We start from the raw sequence: 14,084 nt of genomic DNA, 5'->3' as shown, positions 1-14,084 counted from the left end.
CAATCTTTCTGCAGTTACACTTAAAATATGCAACAAGTTGAAAAGAGGCGATTAGAGGATTCTTGAAAGCTAGGCTAGGATCCAAGGCAGACAGTTTGTGCACATGCAGCGTACATTTTAACCTGATGCTCCCTGTAGACCTCTGTCTTTATGACCTTGCTGTAAATGAACTTTGTCGAGTATCTCTTTCTAGACACACTGCTTCATTCAAGAGATTATAAAGCAAGGATAGAGCTCCTAAAAGTGTGCAAAGGAAAAGGAAATCAAGCAAAGTTAACCCACTTACCAGTGAGTAACCAACTACAGCCATCTTTTAGACCGTGCTTAAAAACAGCGGTACACAAATGAGGTAATAATTATTTCTATCAACTGGGTCATCAATGCTCATTTCATTCATCCTTGGAAGGAAACACCACAAACCGAATCTGTAAAGATGTCGGCTATTGAAATATTTCCTAGATATCTAAAGGAGAACCGTGCCATTTATGCAATGATTAGAAGTATTTTAATAATGGAAAAAATAATAGATAAACCAGTTTTTTTCTTTTAATAAGGACCTGCTGCCATAGAATTTTGACTCTCCACTGCAGGGTAGTTAGCTGCCAAAAATAACAGAATGCACATTTCACATCCGGTGACATGTCTATGCAAAGTTTACAGAGTGTTGTAGTCAAAACAAAAAAAAGTTCCTGAAAAGATCATTTTTTTTAATGCTACTGCGCCTGCATGAGGAGCTTATGTACCGCATGTTAATATCAATAATGGAAAGCAATTGGAGTTGCAGATTACTACTACTGAACATTAGCTCTGAAAACAAACATAAAACACACAAAAAAATAGAACAGTACGTAAAAGCTACTTCATCTACACAGTAATCTGGCACAGGTTACTTTTTATGGGCTTCCGATCTTGGAGGAAAGAAAACGGGGTTCAAACTAGTCCGCAAGGAGAACAGCTTCATGTGTGCTACTTCTATTTCTCAGAATAGTCATGCTGTATCTTCAGTGCATTCCAGAGGGAAATATTCAAAAACACTATCATGAATTGATGGCAGAGGTAGGAAAGCACCATTCTCCCCTCCCAAAGTGTTCTTCTGTGGCAACTAAATCTTCCATCTCGCTCTAACAACAGGGCAACCCAGCACAGTCATTCTGTACCCCTTGCAGTGCGAGGAGAATGGAAGAAGTTACTTACCTGTAACAAGTTTCTTCAATGTGGATATCATCAGATTAACCAGTTTAGAATTTGCTGCTACTGAGGTCTTAACCAACAGCGCAGGGAATATTCGAAGCTTGCGAATCTGAAGCAGATAACCACATAGGAGAAGGCCCAGTTACAAAGGTGGCATGGGGTCCTGTAGGAGGAATTTGATGGTGCAAGAAACGCCATCTCAAAGTGGGACCCAGCATAAAGATACCTCGCAACCACTAAGCGAAAGGCGACTGTGGACACAGTACAAGCTCCAGCATCGCTTCTCATGCACAAACGCTGTGTGATAAAGTTATAAATAGAATGGGAGTGGGGAACTCAGCGAGTCTCCATAGTGAGCTGTGGAGGCAGAGTCCACTGAATCGCCTAGCGCATTCTATGATGAATATGTAAGCTCAACGGACAGATTGGCCACTATCTTCATGAGCTTCAAGGCTCACAAGGAAGCTTGCTGAAAAGTAAACAAATTCTTGGGCTCCTAAAGTAATTCAACGGGTTGAATGTTCAATCTGAAAGGCGTTAAGTTCCTTCGGTGAAGTTCAAACAGCAGGCAGTGCCGGTACTGTCAAAGGCTGTGACTGCTTGGCACAGGCAGACCGCCATGGATCCTGTATGAGGCTAGTTGTCCAACTACAAGGTCCACCCTTCCAGTACAGAGAAGCAGCTCAGGATTCAATGGTCTTGAGAATCAGCTGCCAATCAAACCTGAGCAACGTTGGCTTAAAAAACGTGACAATAACCACCGAGCATAACCCACAAAACAGGTGCAGATGATGTGAACACAAAACCTAAAGCACTCCTGATGCAGACTTCCGCAGAATCCCGCTGTATAAAATTCTTTGCAAATGGCACTAGGCTTGTAAATTAAGGATTGGCAGCCAGAACTCCGATCCTGGCTCTCTAGTTAGCTTTTTTGTATTTGTTTCAGGTTTCCCTTCCGAAGAGGAGGCTTTTATCCATATCTCCTCGTGCCCAAACGTTGTCTGTTCGTAAAATTTGATAAGTGTTTTTGTTATGTTTTTAGCAGTTTACATTGCATACTTCTGTGTCCATTCCCGTGCTAGCCTGTTGTATCTGAAATAGAGAAAACAAGACCCAATCAGGACAGCAGAAGGCACAGGTGTTATCCACGTCATGCAAATTTTACATTTTCACTGCCTTCTTCAAAACTCTTCTTTGGCGACCCTGTAACATGGCTGTCTTAACTTAATTCTCAAAAAGTACACACGACAAAGCTGCAAAAATGGACCAATAGTATCAAGTATGAAAAACATCAGAGTTGCGAGTCTTTGATTATCAGTTCATGGGATTGGAGAAGTACATTTTTTGGAGTCAAAGCAGCACAAAAACACTACTGAACAAGCATTTGCAAAGCTATTAAGTCTGACCGTGGGAAGTCAGTACGATGTTATTTATTGTTTTATTTATTTTTTATTTAGCATAGTCCTCAAAAACAGAAATAAAACCATGTTGCTTACTAAACATGGGAGCCATATGTCTGCAATTATTAGCTCAAAGAAGATGCACGACTGTGTGTAACTTAATGTAACATGAAACCAGTTTAAAGACAAAGGATAACAAAATCGAAAGAAAAAGAGCAATGGGAAATTAAAGAACTGGTATAAGTAACGTTTTGATCCCTATGCACTCTTTTCAACAACCAAAAGGTCAATTAACTTTCTTTTTTACGTTCTTTCTAGTTGGCGCTGGCACTTGTCGCACAATGCCTGATTGTGCCTTCAAACAATTTAATCTATGTGTGGCGGTTGCAACAACTTTCACATAAGTGCGCGCTCTATTTTAGTATGAAACAGTGACGTTTCTTCTCCAATTCTTCCAATTTTTCAAAGATGTAAAGTCACAAACTTTTTGTCAAAACATTTCTGATTTTTATTTTCGGATTATATTTTTCCTTATTTCCAGTCATAAGAGTGTATCAGCGTATTCTTCAGATAATCAAAATCTGCACATTATTCGTTCGCCCAATGCATTTCGGGTCTATGAACGAGACCCTTCATCAGGGGCCTAGAAATGAAATGATACAGGACCTTAGCATTCACTTCAATTGAATATGTACATCATATCAAAAGTATGATTGGCACCTACTCGCCACTGTAGTTCGTTTACTCAAACGTCACTGTTTCATACTAAAATAGAGCGCGCACTTATGTGAAAGTTGTTGCAACCGCCACACATAGATTAAATTAAAGAACTGGGCCACCAGCCCTGGTACAGAAGTACATTTCTATTTAGGTAGACGTGCACGTGTTCTGGAAAAATAATACTGTCATTCAATGAACGAGAGCCAATATTTTTTACAAAAAAATATAACGTTGGTTTCCACAGAAGTGTAGTAAATGAACTGGTTTACTTATGTTTGAAAATCAAGCCTAGGCGTAGTTCGTGGAGTTACGCTATGTGGAACTCCACGAAGTGACAAAAAAACTTCACAGAGTACCGTTCGCGCTGGTCTTTCTGCAGCTCGGATAGAAATTGTACCCGAGCGGCAGCTTGCGCACGCAAGCTTACCATTCGCGAGCGGGAAACTCTGCTGCACTACGCGGAGAGGAGTTTTCTGCACTCGCAAGCTCTGCAGAGTGCAAAAAACTCTGCAAACTCAGTGAATGGAGCGGAGTTCACTGCCCAGGCCTAGTGGAAATGCTTCATATACAAAAGTGGCGGGAAGCAAAGTGGCAGAATTTCAAAACATCCTACACCTTACCAATGCCAGTACAAACAAGCATTTGCAATGCAATAGGTCTCGCATTTACAAGGGTTTGAGCTATTGCATTGTAATAGACAATACCTTTTATTTGTGTTGTTTTTAAAACCTACAACTATAAGGCGTTGTCATGTACAATGCCCAAAGCTCAAACTCTCGCAAATGCAAGACCTATTGCATTGCAAATGCGTGCTATAAATTATTTTTTTAAAGCGTTGAGAGAGGTGCCTTGTCTGCAACAGCAGGCAGGTCATAACTATCTGAGAAAATAGTGCTCGGAGGCTGTAATTAAAGCCTACCAAGTAACAACACATGTAACAGGGGGTGTCGCCATGGGAGGTTACAAAATGAAATCAGGCAGTACTATGGATGGACTACTAAACCTTTTGACTATTGAACAGCCAGTTTACATCGGCCTCACCCAAAACCTCATCCATAAACTACAAGTGGTGCTGAACGACGCAGCCAGGATGATATTCAGGCTCCCCAGAAGTGCTCACGCCACCCCCCTCCTATGTAAGCTACACTGGCTCCCCATTAAACAAAGAGCGAAAATTAAGGGCGTTTGTATTGTCCATAGGAATTTGGAATTTAAAACATTTGTAGAGCGCAGCGTTCACCATACGGTTTCTTGGCGCTATAGTAGTGGGTCCAGCAGCTGAGGGCAGAGTAACCAGGCGCAAAGGAAAATGGGCAGGTTACGAAGGAAAAGCCTGTCGAAACAGAAACCTTTTTAAATCTTTACGGAAAGATAAATATTGTGTGGCCAAGCGTAGGTGATCAGGGAGGGAGTTCCAGAAAGTGGGAGCCAAAGTTGAAAAATTGGCTCCACCCCACTTTTTACGCTTAAAACGTGGAATTTGCAAAAGGGATTTAGAGGAGGAGCGAAGCTCTCTGATCGGGACATAATCGTGGATCAGAGCGGAAATAAAAGCGGGGGCAGTGCCCTGGCGAGCCTGAAAAACCATACAGCCGGTTTTGAAAAGGGAGCGTTCCTTAACAGGGAGCCAATGAAGCTCCTTTAGGAGGGGTGTGGAATGGTGAAAGCGGGGGAGACCATACACCAACCGGGCCGCTTGGTTCTGGATCATCTGGAGCTTCCGCAGGCTGTATGCAGGGATGCCGATGTATATGGCATTGGCATAATCCAGCCGCGAAATCACCAGTGTGGACATGATCAACTTAAGTTCTTGGGGGGAAAAGAAACGGGAGACAGTGCGAATGGTTCGAAGAGTGAGAAAACAGGAGGAAACAACTGAACTGATTTGTGAGTGTAGAGTGAGTTGGTTATTCATTTTGACACCCAGGGTTTTGACTGTGGAAGAAGGAGTGGGGGAAGTACCAAAAGAGGAAGGCCAGAAAAGAGAATTCCAGGGACTGGAAGAACCACCAGTGAGAACCAACTCGGTTTTATCCGGGTTCAGTTTGAGATGGTTGTGGTTCATCCAGTCCCTGATGAAAATCATAATAGATTGGAAGTTTAAGATAGAGAGGGGTGAGGAGGAAAGATTGAAGATGAGCTGGAGGTCATCCGCGTAATTGTACACGGTGACCTCCAGCTGCTGAAGTGCAAGGATTAGAGGAAAAATATAAAGGTTAAACAATAAGGGAGAAAGAGAAGAACCCTGGGGGACACCACAAGTGACTTGTAGAGGTGTGGTAGTGAAATCCCCCAGCCGAACCGCCTGGGTGCGGTCCCTCAGGAAGGAGGAAAGCCAGACCAGGGCTGAGCCCTCTATTCCCGCCGCCCTGACACGTGAAAGTAGGATGGTATGGTCCACCGTGTCAAAGGCGGCGGAGAGGTCGAGGAGCACCAGCGCCTGATGATTGTCATGATCCATACCCTCCCTGAGGTTGTCCAGGACCGACACCACGACCGATTCGGTAGAGTGCCTGGGACGGAAGCCGGCCTGGCGAGAAGCTAAGCCTCCATTTGCTTCTACGTGGGCGCTGAGTACCGAGGTGACATGGCGCTCAAGCACCTTGCCCAGGTAGGGTAACAAAGAGATGGGGCGGTAGTTTGCTGAGATAGAAGGGTCAGCGCCGGGCTTCTTTAAAATGGGCACTATTGTGGCTGATTTAAGAGCGGGAATCACCACTCCCTGAGTAAGAGAGCTATTGAGGAAAGTGATGGGGGGCTGGGGACAGGCAGAGTAAATCTGTTGTAGGATTCTTGCCGGACAGATATCTGCCGGAGAACCCGATTTAACTTTCAAGAGTATCACTAAGAATGCTTCCTCAGTAATGGGGGGAATGACATTAAGATAGCTTTGAACAGTGGGGGGGGGGGGGGGGGGGGGGAAAGGATCAACAAAGGTAGAGGAGGGGAGGGGGATGTTGGCTTTGATGGTTACAATTTTATCCAAAAAATAAGTATTTAATTGATCACAAAGGAGCTGGGTAGGGGGGATTTGGGGTGAGACTCTATTGGAGAAAGCTAGGTCGTTCACTATGCCAAAAATCTCCCTAGGTTTATTTTCTGCTGTCATTATTTTTGTTGAAAAATAGATGGTTTTGGCAGCTATAATAGCTTTTTTGTACTCCGTAAGAGATGTTAGATAGTGAGATTTTAATGAGGGGCAGTAATTTCTTCTCCATTGCCTCTCTGCTTGCCGTACGGTCAGTTTTAGATCTTTTAGGTGGTCAGTGAACCACCTGTTGGAGTCCTTGGGTCGACGGGTGGAAATACGGCGTAGAGGAGCGACCGAATCACAACCTCCAGCCAGCCAGGTATTAATAGCAATGGCTTGAGAGTTGGATAAAAGATCAGAAAGGGTCGGACAGGAATTCCGAAGCAGGGAGTTCAAGGAGAGAAGATCAACTCGGTTCCAATTCCGCGCCCAGGTGTTTTTGGCATGTGGAACCTTGGACACCGAGTTGAGAGAGATGGAAAAGGAAATAAAGGCATGATCGGACCAAGGACAGGGGGATACAGACACCAAGGAAACAGGGAGATTGAGGGACCAGACCTGGTCAAGTATATGACCGTGAGAATGTGTACAGCAATCTATGGAAATGCCCCTACATATATTAAAGACCGTCTCAAGAACTATGTTCCAGGCCGTACACTGAGATCCTCACAGGCCCGCCACCTGTCTATCCCACGTTGCGAAACTGTTTCCAAAGGGGGCAGAGCATTCTCTGTCCTTCTTCCACAGTTTTGGAATCAGCTGCCTGACTACCTTCGTATGGAACCAACACTTCTCCCTTTCAGGAAGAAACTCAAGACCGTCCTCTTTAAGAAGGCCTTGAATACCGTTTGACTATCCTTTCCCTCCGCTACCATTGACAGCCTACAGGCTTTGCTTTTCTCTCTCTAGAAGCGCTTAGAGACATGTTTGTGATTTAGCGCTATAAAAAAAAACTAACATAACTTCAAGTCCCTACCTCAATACAGCATGCCTCTCAGAGCAGTGCATGCGCTACCTAAAAATTTAGGGATTTTAATGACTCCCTGTGTTCGTTCCAGCTCTCCAACCGAAGAACTGAGAAAAAAAACCCTCCTATTTAGGACTCTACCAGCAAGGGGGAGGACTTCGAGTCTAGCCTGAATCAACTACTCGGCTCTTGTAGGGGGGGGGGGGGGGGGGGTACTCGATTTCCAGGTGACTGTTAAAGATATGCTGACATACAAACCGGACTGTGGCCCTAGATAGACTGCGGTCATGTCAATTGCAATTACTACTGCCCGACTATGCATTTCAAGATCTTGGATTAACTCCATAGTGCCTACGAAGTCTGAGTGGTGGGTTCTATTCTGCCAGATTTTCGAACTAGAACTGGGTATTTCTAGTACAAGCAGGGCAAACGGACTTGAACGCTTCAAACAACTTTGGCCTATTTTGTGTATTTCTGATTAGTTGATCTGTTGATTTTTGTAACTGCTGTAACCTCTATTATTTAATTTCTCCACAAACGTGTTCATTCTAGGTACGTATCCTAATGTCATTTGTGACTGATGCAGTCTGGTGATAGTTTTCAACTCTATAAAAAGTTCAATAAAAATATTTAAAAAATTGTTTTTCATTCCGAGTAGGTTGTTCTTGTTCCATTTTTGGTGTATCAGTTGCTATCAAGTCTGCAGAAAACGAAAGCAGCGTCTGAAGGTAGCCCCAACTTCCAGTCAGAACTTCCACACTCTTCTCCCCCCCCCCACCCCGCAAATTGACACGTGATCACTTATTTTTGGAGTTTCTTTTACAAAAAAGTACTCTGAATAGGATTTGTACATATCAGTTATATGTTCCTACATAGAAAAGCATCTTCTTGACGGCATAACTGGTATCTTAAGCGTGACAATATTACCAGTGGTTTGAAGAATCCCAATAACTTCAGCAGATGAAAGTAACTTTAATAAGGAATCTGTACAATAATGCAGTAAGTATGAAAAGATCAGGAAATGCATGGTAATGAGTGGAAACAGTATGACCAGTGATAACCCTTACGTTTGACAACATCACCAACACTGTGCTCCTACATAATAGTGTGCAACCCTTTCCAAAGCACTTCAGTTCCTCGTCACCGGTCTAAGCTTTATATTTATTCATTTATAAAGTTTTATATAGCGCGGACTTGACCCTAGGAGGGTATCAGAGCACTTTACAATTGGTTAAGCAAGACAAAAATATGACATCCAAGCAATACAAATGCTGTAAATACTCACTGCAAATCGGGAGGAGGTCAATGAGTCAATGATGACAAACAGCTAGTGTGAGCCCAGGTTGGGATACTGCAAAAGTTACAGTTCATATGCGGAGTCAGGGTTCTAGTGTAGATATTTACCCATATCTAGTATCAGCTTTGTGGGATCATAACTCTACAGGAAACTCACTACCAGCTCCACTGGGTCACTACAGCCACACCTAAAATTCTGATATTATAGCTTCTGTGCATTACCATCAGCTTCACTTGGATTCCTGCTTCTGCAGATTGCTAGTATCAGCTTCTCCGGGACTACCGGTTCTCCAGCAGAAGAGGAGTCCCGTTAGTAAACAGCTGAGAAGTAAGTGGGTGGCTACTCATAGTACCCAAGAGCCACCACCCGGCTGGTAAAACTGACAACTGTATTACTAGTTCATACTTGCAGATTTAGATGCATTCTGAACCTCCTGGTCTCTACCCTTCCCATACATTAGAGAACAGTACCTTAAGTTATCGAGGTGGCTCTCCTATAATTGGCTTATCGTGCTGCACCACCTTAACTCAAGTAGATACGCTTCTGCTGCAAGCAGCGTAGAAAGAGACCAGAAAGAAAGTCACAACTTCTAAGAATTTGTAGAACTAATTGGTGCAACCAGCCATCATATTTTTAGCTGGCACGTCTCTCAAACATCATTTACTCCATTATCTTTATACTCTCTGTACCAAAATAACAGCACCTCTCTAGTTCTTCACACACAACACAAAAACACGTCCCATCTAGGTTGAAAAAAAGAACACTTTTCCAACTACACATCCTTGAAGATGCAGAAGTTGTGTGGGGGTAAGAGCTTTAGTCCCCCAATAGGGGTTATTAAGAGCTATAAAAATACTACAATACAATACAATGGCTGAAACGGGCTGATCCATTTCTCCATGCTGTTGTGGGCGGATGCAAACTGTGAATGACCGCTAGAGACCTATGGAGTAAGAGTTCAGATCCAAATACCGTCTATGCATGTGTGTATTTTCTTCTTATTTTAATTTAACTACACGAGGACTGCTTTAACATCTAAAGGTGTCTCTAGGCAAGACCTAAAATCATGAAGTTCCTGCTGATAACAAGAACAAAATAAAAAACCAATGGGTAACCCAATAGACCCTTGCGGGCTTGTGCAGATACTATGAATTGAAAAGAGTGCCAGCAAGGGAATTTGTTTAGAGAAATATTTTACAGATATCAGACTTTGATCTTATTTATGCTAGTGAGTCTGTTGCAACACAATTGGTATCTGTTCACGACGAACAAGTTACTTACCTTCGGTAACGATATATCTGTAAGAAACAGTAGTTAGTATTAGATTCCTTACCTTAGAATATCCCCAGGCGTCAGTCTGGATCCGGAAACTTTTGCGTAGCAGTACCCCTGCGCGTCGGTAGGCGTCGTCTGCAGGCGTCCCCTGCGGCTCCGCGTCGTCGGCGTCGTGCGCCGTGATGACGTCGCTGGAGTATATAGACGCCGCCTCCGCGCGCTGACGTCAGTTCTTTGCACACAGCTTTCCGCGCCAGAACACGCAGAGCCATGTGAGAACTAACACTGGTGCCATGTGAAACTAGGGCCCTGAAAGGGATGTCCTTAACCCTAGGTATCAGTTCGCAGAACGGGGAGGATGGGTGGGGCGGTAAGGAATCTAATACTAACTACTGTTTCTTACAGATATATCGTTACCGAAGGTAAGTAACTTGTTCATCTGAAAGAAACAGGTTAGTATTAGATTCCTTACCTTAGAATAGATACCCCAGCAATACCAACCCCGGTGGTGGGTCTGCGAACCAATACAATCCTACACCAGAAAATCCTGGAGGACCGAACGGCCAAAGAAGCCGTCCCTCCGGACTTGATTGTCCAGGCAGTAATGCCTCGCAAAGGTGTGCAGCGAGGCCCACGTAGCCGCCTGGCAAATGTCCTGCAAAGGGACTCCCCGGCCCAGGGCGGTAGTAGCCGCCGTGGCCCGAGTGGAATGGGCCCTCAGCCCAACAGGAGGCTCCTTCCGAGCCAAAGAGTAGCATGCTTTGATGCACAGGACGACCCACCGAGAGATGGTTCGTTTCTGTACCGCCCTTCCCTTCTTCTCACCCACGTAGCCAACAAATAGTTGGTCATCCACCCGGAACTGGCGTGTGCGATCCATATAAAACGAAAGCGCACGTTTTGGGTCCAGACGATGGAGCCGCTCTTCATCTTTTGAAGGATGCGGAGGCGGGAAGAAGGAGGGTAAGGTGATGGACTGCCCGATGTGAAAAGCAGAAACTACTTTGGGCAGGAAAGAAGGTCTAGTTCTAAGAACCACCTTGTCAGGATGAACGGACAAGTAAGGAGGTTTCACAGAAAGAGCCTGGAGCTCACTCACTCTCCTGGCAGAGGTGATGGCAACCAGGAAGGCCGTCTTTAAAGTGAGAAGACGGAGAGGACAGGAATGAAGCGGCTCAAAGGGAGCGCACATCAAGAAAGTCAGAACCAGGTTCAAGTCCCACTGAGGCATCACGAACGGAACAGGTGGATACATGTGCGTGATGCCCTTCAAGAATCTCAGTACAATAGGGGACTTGAACAAAGATGGCTGATCAGGTAGCCGTAAGAAGGCGGAAAGGGCAGAAAGGTAGCCCTTGATAGTGCCCAGAGCAGAGCCCTGCTGGGCCAGAGAGAGAAGAAAGAGGAGAACCTCGGAGAGAGGGGCAGAAAGGGGATCCACAGCCTTTGCTGTGCACCATGCCACAAATCTGTTCCACCGGCAGGCGTATACCGACTTTGTGGAGGGACGCCTGGCTGCCAGAATCACATCACAGACTTCAGGAGGCAAGTCAAATGGCCTCAACTGTCGCCGCTTAATCTCCAAGCATGGAGGTGGAGACTGGACAGGTTCGGGTGGAGGACCGTCCCCTGCTGCTGCGACAGAAGGTCCTCCTGAAGGGGCAGGCGGATCGAGGGACCGACTGACATGCTGAGTAGCTCGGGATACCAGTACCATCGAGCCCAGTCCGGAGCCACAAGGATAACTTGAGCCTGGTCGCGCCTGATCTTCTTCAGCACTCTGGGCAGAAGTGGTATAGGCGGAAAGGCGTACAACAGACCGCAGCTCCACTCGCGCCGAAAGGCGTCGCCGAGCGAGTGCCGTCTTGGAAACTCCAACGCGCAAAACTGATGACATTGCGCGTTCTCTTCTGTGGCGAATAGATCTAACCAAGGCTCTCCCCATTGCAGAAAGAGGCCTTTCGCCACGTCAGAGTTCAGACGCCATTCGTGATCCGTCCGCCCTGGCGTTCAGAGAACCTGCCAGGTGTTGAACCGTCAGAGTCACGCCCTGACGTTCCAGCCATTGCCAGAGGCGCAGAGCCTCCTGGCAAAGGGTCCACGACCCCACTCCGCCCTGCTTGTTGCAGTACCACATGGCGGTGGTGTTGTCCGTGAACACCTGCACCACACTCCCGTTGACAAAGGGGAGGAATGCCTTCAGTGCTAGGCGAATCGCCCGCAGCTCCAACATGTTGATATGGAGCCGGGACCCCGCCGGAGACCAGATGCCTCTGATCTCCGCCTCTCCCAAGTGGCCTCCCCAGCCCTGGAGGGACGCGTCCGTCACAACTACGTGCTCCGGTTGGGGAAGGGAGAGGGATCTGCCCCTGACCCAATCGCGGTCCGTAAGCCACCACTGCAACTGTCTCGCAGTGCCCTCCGAGATCAGGACGTGGTCGGATAGGTTGCCCTGATGCTGGGCCCCCTGAAACTTCAGGTCCCACTGCAGAGCCCGCATCCGCCACCTGGCGTGATGCACCAGAAGGATGCAGGAGGCCATCAGTCCCAGAAGCCGCAGCGTCAACCTGACCGAGACCCGGGATAACGGCTGAAAGATGGGAATCAAAGCCTGAATATCCCAGACCCGCCGTTCCGGAGGATAAACCCGAAACTGCGCCGAGTCGAGAACCGCTCCGATGAAAAGGAGCTTTTGAGAGGGGCACAGGTGTGATTTCGGCACGTTGATGGAAAACCCCAGCTCGTGCAGGAGGTCTGCCATCATCTGGAGGTGGTGGACGACTGTCTGGGGCGAGCCCGCCTTCAACAACCAGTCGTCGAGGTAGGGGAAGACTGAAACCCCTAACCGGCGCAGATGAGCTGCGACCACCGCCATCACCTTCGTGAACACCCGTGGGGCGCTGGTAAGGCCGAATGGGAGCACGATAAACTGAAAGTGCTCGTGGCCTACCGTGAACCGCAGGTAACGCCGGCAGGACGGGGATGTGAAAATACGCATCCTGCAAGTCCAACGCTACCATCCAGTCTAGTGGGTCTAGAGCAGCCAAGACCTGAGCCATAGTCAACATCTTGAACTTCTCCTTCCGGAGGAAGCCGTTGACGTTCCGTAGATCCAAGATAGGACGCAGGCTCCCCTTGTCCTTCTTGGGTACCAGAAAGTAGTGGGAATAGCAACCACACCCTACTTCTGGCCCAGGAACGCGCTCGATGGCCCCCTTGGCCAAGAGGGCCGTAACTTCCTCCTGCAGAAGTGTCAAGTGGTCCCCCGACACACGGTGGTTCTGCGGTGGCATGGCTGGAGGAGTGGTCTCGAAGGGGAGGGAGTAGCCCCTTCGGACGAGCTGCAGCACCCACCTGTCCGATGTGATAGTGCGCCAGCGGGAGTGGTGATGGCGAACCCTGCCACCCACTGGCGTCACATGGGCCTGAAAGCTCGGACTAGGAGGATTTGGAGGCTGCTGCGGGGGGAGGTGTGGCCTGACCTCGCCGCTGTCCCCGACCGCCACCGCGTTGAGAAGTGTTCTGCGGTGCGTGGCTGGCAGCACGTGTGGGACCGCCCCTTCCGTGGCCACGAAAGGAGCGAAACGAACCAGTTTGCTGGCGCTGGGTCGAGAGACCCAAGGACTTGGCCGTGACCCTGGAGTCCTTGAAGCGCTCAAGCGCGTTGTCCGCTTTGTCGCCAAACAGGCGACTGCCATCGAACGGCATGTCCATCAAGGCATTCTGGACATCCGGCGAAAAATTGGCGGATCTCAACCAGGCGTCGTGGACATCGCTCTGCCCAGCGAGTCGGTCGTATCAAGACCACACCTGATGGAATACCTCGCCGCGTCTCGGCCCTCAACCATAGCCTGGCCGAGCTTGTCCCGTACCTCCTGCGGGCATTGCGGCAGACACTCCGCGACCGTATCCCAAAGAGAGTGGGTGTAGCGGCCCAAGAGGCATGCGGTATTGCAAGACCGCAGTCCCGCACTCAGGGACGAGAAGACCTTCTTGCCATACTGGTCGTACTTCTTAGATTTCCCGGTCGGGCGGGGCCGACGGGAATGCGGATTGGGATGTTGAGGCCTGGATCACCAGACTCTCAGGGGTGGGATGGGTGGACAGGAACTTAGGGTCGTCCGGACACGGACGGTGGCGCCTGGCAACGTTCCTATCAACAGGCGAACCTGAAGCGGGCCTGGACCACGAGCCCAACAGAAC

At 47.6% G+C, this 14,084-nt stretch overlaps 1 protein-coding gene across 1 annotated transcript in view; it reads right to left on the bottom strand.

Annotated features, from left to right (window-relative positions):
- Positions 1 to 482: 482 nt before the first annotated feature.
- The window catches only part of UBE2D4 (ubiquitin conjugating enzyme E2 D4), a 309,227-nt gene continuing 295,625 nt past the window's right edge, over positions 483 to 14,084 (bottom strand). Inside the window, 1 exon segment of the mRNA XM_078666739.1 lies at positions 483 to 2,283. Coding sequence (XP_078522865.1) covers positions 2,238 to 2,283 — 46 coding nt within the window. The 3' untranslated portion in view covers positions 483 to 2,237.

The sequence above is a fragment of the Lissotriton helveticus genome, chromosome 11 (genome assembly GCF_964261635.1).
Source record: "Lissotriton helveticus chromosome 11, aLisHel1.1, whole genome shotgun sequence".
In the NCBI taxonomy this organism is placed as follows: Eukaryota; Metazoa; Chordata; class Amphibia; order Caudata; family Salamandridae; genus Lissotriton; species Lissotriton helveticus.
Note: the sequence above shows the minus strand (reverse complement) of the source record. Positions and strands in the feature narration are given on the sequence as shown.